The sequence below is a fragment of the Cyclopterus lumpus genome, chromosome 9, assembly GCF_009769545.1.
Source record: "Cyclopterus lumpus isolate fCycLum1 chromosome 9, fCycLum1.pri, whole genome shotgun sequence".
NCBI lineage: Eukaryota > Metazoa > Chordata > Actinopteri > Perciformes > Cyclopteridae > Cyclopterus > Cyclopterus lumpus.
Window position 1 is genome coordinate 1010001 of NC_046974.1, and position 7500 is coordinate 1017500.

The window sequence follows — 7500 nt, forward strand, 5'->3', positions numbered from 1 at the left end:
TAAGGGATCCATCATAAGGGCTCTAACGTAGGGGTTCCATGTTAAGGGCTCTAACTTAGGGGTTCCATGTTAAGGGCTCTATCTTCAGGGCTCTAACGTAGGGGTTCCATGTTAAGGGCTCTATCTTAAGGGCTCTAACGTAGGGGTTCCATGTTAAGGGCTCTATCTTAAGGGCTCTAACGTAGGGGTTCCATGTTAAGGGCTCTATCTTAAGGGCTCTAACGTAGGGGTTCCATGTTAAGGGCTCTATCTTCAGGGCTCTAACGTAGGGGTTCCATGTTAAGGGCTCTAACTTAAGGGCTCTAACGTAGGGGTTCCATGTTAAGGGCTCTAACTTAAGGGCTCTAACGTAGGGGTTCCATGTTAAGGGCTCTAACTTAAGGGCTCTAACGTAGGGGTTCCATGTTAAGAGCTCTATCTTCAGGGCTCTAACGTAGGGGTTCCATGTTAAGGGCTCTATCTTAAGGGCTCTAACGTAGGGGTTCCATGTTAAGGGCTCTATCTTAAGGGATCCATCATAAGGGCTCTAACGTAGGGGTTCCATGTTAAGGGCTCTAACTTAGGGGCTCTATTTTAAGGAACATAACTATTTATGGAGATTTCATTATTAAGACAAATATGTGATGATCTGTAAATTAAGGCAAATGTTTTATAAAATCTCTCAATAATTAGGAGCTCTGTCTTATTGTCTCTTTGTTAACGTTGGTAAAGATTAACAAAGAGACAAGTGGACCAATGGCCTGTTGTTTGGAGAGCTGGCTCATTGGTTGTTAAACCAGTACAAGTAATTGGGAACCAGTGGAAGGTTTGCTCACCTGGAAGTGAGTGACAGCAAACACACACACAGGAGCAGCGACCGCCAGCAGCAGACCAGTCCGACAGCCTGCATTTCCCAGAGTTCCTAGCAGCACCGTGAGGGCGGAGCATACCGGTCCGGCTCGGCTCGGGACACTCTGATAGGCGGAGGCCGGCAGAGATCCGCAGTCGTCCTCGCACAGCGGCAGAGCTGCACAGCCAATCAGAGTGCTGATTAGGGCGCCGTACGCCATCTGAAGCTCCGCCCACCCTTCCTCGTCCTGATTGGCTGAGAACAGCCAATGGGGATCTGCCGTTTGGAATAGCCGTTCCACACGACCAATCAGAGAGCTTGATTCTGAGTCGGAGGACGCTCCAATCAGCTTCTCCTGCATCCGAGACAGGAGCTCTGTGATTGGAGGATAGGAGGGAGAGGGGAGGGGCTCCTCTGAGGAAGAGGAGAGATGAAGGTCATGAAGTAAAGATGAAAGCTCCATACTGAAGGTGATGAGGAGAGAGGGAAGAAGGAAGAGAGGGAGCGATGAGTTATTGATCAGTTTCTGCTCAATAAAACAACAGATATCCAATAATCACAATAATCACAGACAGAAATCATTAAAGTAGAAAAGACCTCTCAGTAGGAGGAGTTGCGGTTGTTTTTTCCTAACTCCTCATGAACTCTCCTTCCCACCTTTCCTTGACCCTGTGTTGTTTTCAAGGACAAGTGGTTAGGATCTTTGGACTATTCATCTCGTATTGAGTCCAACTTTAGTGGAACAAAACTTCTCGGGTATGAATTCATTGCAGATTCTACAAAGTGTCTGAAGCAGATGAAGCACCTGTTACCGGCCCTTTAAGAGGAGTCATTAGGCTCGTTCGTTAGAGCTGCGCCTGGAATCCAGACGAGAGGCCGCTGAAGGGGGCGTGGCCACAACACTGCCATCAAGTCGGACAGTTTTCAGCTGCCTTCAAAGAACACACAGGAAGTCAGTGTTCAGGAAGTAAGTGTTCAGGAAGTCTCTGTTCAGGAAGTCAGTGTTCATGAAGTCTCTGTTCAGGAAGTCAGTGTTCATGAAGTCTCTGTTCAGGAAGTCAGTGTTCAGGAAGTCTCTGTTCAGGAAGTCAGTGTTCAGGAAGTCAGTGTTCAGGAAGTCTGTTCATGAAGTCTCTGTTCAGGAAGTCAGTGTTCATGAAGTCTCTGTTCAGGAAGTCAGTGTTCATGAAGTCTCTGTTCAGGAAGTCAGTGTTCAGGAAGTCTCTGTTCAGGAAGTCAGTGTTCAGGAAGTCAGTGTTCAGGAAGTCTGTTCATGAAGTCTCTGTTCAGGAAGTCAGTGTTCAGGAAGTCTCTGTTCAGGAAGTCTCTGTTCAGGAAGTCAGTGTTCAGGAAGTCAGTGTTCAGGAAGTCTCTGTTCAGGAAGTCTGTTCAGGAAGTCAGTGTTCAGGAAGTCAGTGTTCAGGAAGTCTCTGTTCAGGAAGTCTCTGTTCAGGAAGTCAGTGTTCAGGAAGTCAGTGTTCAGGAAGTCTCTGTTCAGGAAGTCTGTTCAGGAAGTCAGTGTTCAGGAAGTCAGTGTTCAGGAAGTCTCTGTTCAGGAAGTCTCTGTTCAGGAAGTCTCTGTTCAGGAAGTCAGTGTTCAGGAAGTCAGTGTTCAGGAAGTCTCTGTTCAGGAAGTCTGTTCAGGAAGTCAGTGTTCAGGAAGTCAGTGTTCAGGAAGTCAGTGTTCAGGAAGTCTCTGTTCAGGAAGTCTCTGTTCAGGAAGTCAGTGTTCAGGAAGTCAGTGTTCAGGAAGTCTCTGTTCAGGTAGCCACTGTTCAGGAAGTCTCTGTTCAGGTAGCCACTGTTCAGGAAGTCTGTTCATGAAGTCTCTGTTCAGGAAGTCAGTGTTCAGGAAGTCTCTGTTCAGGAAGTCAGTGTTCAGGAAGTCTCTGTTCAGGAAGTCTGTTCATGAAGTCTCTGTTCAGGAAGTCAGTGTTCAGGAAGTCTCTGTTCAGGAAGTCAGTGTTCAGGAAGTCAGTGTTCAGGAAGTCTGTTCAGGAAGTAATGGTTCAGGAAGTCAGTGTTCAAGAAGTCTCTGTTCAGGAAGTCTCTGTTCAGGAAGTCAGTGTTCAGGAAGTCAGTGTTCAGGAAGTCTGTTCAGGAAGTCAGTGTTCAGGAAGTCAGTGTTCAGGAAGTCTCTGTTCAGGAAGTCAGTGTTCAGGAAGTCAGTGTTCAGGAAGTCTCTGTTCAGGAAGTCAGTGTTCAGGAAGTCAGTGTTCAGGACGTCTCTGTTCAGGAAGTCTCTGTTCAGGAAGTCTCTGTTCAGGAAGTCTGTTCAGGAAGTCAGTGTTCAGGAAGTCAGTGTTCAGGAAGTCTCTGTTCAGGAAGTCAGTGTTCAGGAAGTCAGTGTTCAGGAAGTCTCTGTTCAGGAAGTCTCTGTTCAGGTAGTCTCTGTTCAGGAAGTCAGTGTTCAGGTAGTCTGTTCAGGAAGTCAGTGATCAGGAAGTCAGTGTTCAGGAAGTCAGTGTTCAGGTAGTCTCTGTTCAGGAAGTCTCTGTTCAGGAAGTCAGTGTTCAGGAAGTCAGTGATCAGGAAGTCTCTGTTCAGGAAGTCAGTGTTCAGGAAGTCAGTGTTCAGGAAGTCAGTGTTCAGGAAGTCTCTGTTCAGGAAGTCAGTGTTCAGGAAGTCAGTGTTCAGGAAGTCTCTGTTCAGGAAGTCTCTGTTCAGGAAGTCAGTGTTCATGAAGTCTCTGTTCAGGAAGTCAGTGTTCAGGAAGTCAGTGTTCAGGAAGTCAGTGTTCAGGAAGTCTCTGTTCAGGAAGTCTCTGTTCAGGAAGTCAGTGTTCATGAAGTCTCTGTTCAGGAAGTCAGTGTTCAGGAAGTCTCTGTTCATGAAGTCTCTGTTCAGGAAGTCAGTGTTCAGGAAGTCAGTGTTCAGGAAGTCAGTGTTCAGGAAGTCTCTGTTCAGGAAGTCAGTGTTCAGGAAGTCTCTGTTCAGGAAGTCACAACAACAGTTGTTAGTTCCGATCTGAAGACTACTTCAGAAGGTGAACTAGTTTAGTACTAGTTTACAGACCACATTTTTATATATTTTTATTTATTTAACTTATTTTTGGGATTGAGGACAACAGATTGTAGTTGTTGGATGTCATATTTATTTACACATTATATAAAAACATATATGTGAAGATAGTTGTCATTTCCCTATAAATTATTTATTTACAGATGCTAAATAAATAACCATATACATTATTATTATTATTATTATTATTAACACCCACATCTTTGCACTACATGAGACAAATAGCGAACAATCGAATGTTAAGTATTACGACTACACCTAAAATATGGATTTTCTACAACACGTGGTGTTTGCTGTCAGATCTAAGAGCCAATCAGCTCTCTGATGTGGCGACAGCCAGGCGTTTCCCATCATGCACTGGGCCACGCAGTGGATGGAGAGCCCCTGCGGCGCCTGGCTCTCGTGAGAGTATCGTTGACCACGTGTGCATGACGTCAGAGCAAGTCGGGAGCAAATCGGACACAAATCAACCGGCATGCATTGCGCGCCGATCGATTCTGCGCAGAACTGGCTAATCTCGAACGAGCCCAATAAAACCTCAGTCAGTTATCGCGATAATGATTAAAGACTGCAGCAATAAAACAGTCTCCAGAAAAGGAAACACTAAATATTTAGATGCTTTCAGTTATTGAAAAGCAACAATCAGCAGTTTTCTTCTGTTAAATAATAATGATTGTCCAGACTAATCAATAAATAATTGAGTAAATGATCCCAGCAGCTCACACACGTGACTATAATATTCATCCGTATACTTATATACAGACCGCAGATTAATGCATGACGTCACGTGCAGGCTGTGGATGACGCGTCACAGACGTCTGGCCGTTGAACGTTATTTAATATATGATATATATTTAATTTATTTAATACCAGACGTTTAAAGCGCGTGAACTGACCTGAGACCAGCGGCGGTGCTTTACATCACATTGGCCCCATTGGACGGAAAGCCTTCGGAAGAGTTACCGAGAGGGACCGTGTGTTCGGAGAAATAGCTCCGGCCGTGTACGAGCGGCGGGTGAAAGGTTCCTACACCCCGGAAAACTCCTCATTCTCTTTCTTCTCCTTCTCCTCCTTCTCCTCCCTTCTTCTCCTCCTTCTCCTTCTTTTCTGCTTCTCCTTCTTCTCCTCCTCCTTCTCATTCTCCTTCTCTTCCTTCTCCTTCTCCACCTTCTTCTCCTTCTCTTCCTTCTCCTTCTCCTCCTCCCTCTTCTTCTTCTTCTTCTCCTCCTTTTTCTCCTCCTTCTTCTCCTCCTCCCTCTTCTTCTCCTTCTCCTCCTTCTTCTCCTTCTCCTCCCTCTTCTTCTTCTTCTCCTCCTTTTTCTCCTCCTTCTTCTCCTCCCTCTTCTTCTCCTTCTTCTCCTCCTCCTTCTTCTTCTTCTTCTCCTCCTTCTCCTTCTTCTCCTCCTCCTTCTTCTCCTTCTTCTTCTTGTTCTTCTCCTCCTTCTTCTTCTTCTTCTCCTCCTTTTTCTCCTCCTTCTTCTCCTCCTCCCTCTTCTTCTCCTTCTTCTCCTCCCCCTTCTTCTCCTCCTTCTCCTTCTTCTCCTCCTCCTTCTTCTCCTTCTTCTTCTTGTTCTTCTCCTCCTTCTTCTTCTTCTTCTCCTCCTTTTTCTCCTCCTTCTTCTCCTCCTCCCTCTTCTTCTCCTTCTTCTCCTCCTCCTTCTTCTTCTTCTCCTCCTTCTCCTTCTTCTCCTCCTCCTTCTTCTCCTTCTTCTTCTTGTTCTTCTCCTCCTTCTTCTTCTTCTCCTCCTTTTTCTCCTCCTCCTTCTTCTCCTCCTCCCTCTTCTTCTTCTTCTTCTCCTCCTTTTTCTTTACACACACACACACACTTTACACACACATTACACACATTACACACACACTACACACACACACATTACACACACATTACACACACACACTACACACACACATTAAAAACACACAACACACACACACACACACACACACTTTACACACACATTACACACTACACACACACACACATTACACACACACACTACACACACACATTACACACACACACTACACACACACATTAAAAACACACAACACACACACACTTTACACACACATTACACACACACACACTTTACACACACATTACACACATCACACACATTACACACACACTACACACACACACATTACACACACACATTACACACACATTACACACACACACTACACACACACATTAAAAACACACAACACACACACACACACACTTTACACACACATTACACACACACTACACACACACATTACACACATTACACACACACACTACACACACACATTAAAAACACACAACACACACACACACACACTTTACACACACATTACACACACACTACACACACACATTACACACATTACACACACACACTACACACACACATTAAAAACACACAACACACACACACTTTACACACACATTACACACATCACACACATTACACACAACACACACATTACACACACACTACACACACACATCACACACACATCACACACACAGAGATGAGCTTCTGTCCTTATTCATATTTCAAAGCCAGTTGAAAGGTTTTGAAGCTGCTGCAGAGGCTGTAATTATGAATATTAACCACCGACACACACACAGGAGGGAAGTCTTGTACAATGTACCACAATGTACAACAATGTACAACAATGTACCACAATGTACCACAATGTACAACAATGTACCAAACTGTACAACAATGTACAACAATGTACCACAATGTACCACAATGTACAACAATGTACAACAATGTACAACAATGTACCACAATGTACCACAATGTACCACAATGTACAACAATGTACCACAATGTACCACAATGTACCACAATGTACAACAATGTACCAAACTGTACAACAATGTACAACAATGTACCACAATGTACCACAATGTACAACAATGTACAACAATGTACCACAATGTACCACAATGTACCACAATGTACAACAATGTACCACAATGTACCACAATGTACAACAATGTACCACAATGTACCACAATGTACAACAATGTACCAAACTGTACAACAATGTACAACAATGTACCACAATGTACCACAATGTACAACAATGTACAACAATGTACAACAATGTACCACAATGTACCACAATGTACCACAATGTACAACAATGTACCACAATGTACCACAATGTACCACAATGTACAACAATGTACCAAACTGTACAACAATGTACAACAATGTACCACAATGTACCACAATGTACAACAATGTACAACAATGTACCACAATGTACCACAATGTACCACAATGTACAACAATGTACCACAATGTACCACAATGTACAACAATGTACCACAATGTACAACAAAGTACAACAATGTACCACAATGTACAACAATGTACAACAATGTACCACAATGTACCACAATGTACAACAATGTACCACAATGTACCACAATGTACCACAATGTACAACAATGTACCACAATGTACAACAATGTACAACAATGTACCACAATGTACCACAATGTACAACAATGTACCACAATGTACCACAATGTACCACAATGTACAACAATGTACAACAATGTACCACAATGTACAACAATGTACAACAATGTACCACAATGTACCTCAATGTACCACAATGTACAACAATGTACCACAATG

The 7500-nt window shown here is 43.8% G+C and overlaps 1 protein-coding gene across 1 annotated transcript in view; it reads right to left on the reverse strand.

The window, feature by feature from the left end:
* Positions 1–4985, reverse strand: part of tti2 (TELO2 interacting protein 2) — a 19883-nt gene extending 14898 nt beyond the window's left edge. The window contains exons 1-2 of the mRNA XM_034541036.1: positions 4747–4985; positions 816–1293 (exon numbers count right to left, since the gene is read on the reverse strand). Coding sequence (XP_034396927.1) covers positions 816–1292 — 477 coding nt within the window. The 5' untranslated portion in view covers position 1293; positions 4747–4985. The remainder of the gene's footprint in view (positions 1–815; positions 1294–4746) is intronic.
* Positions 4986–7500: the final 2515 nt, after the last annotated feature.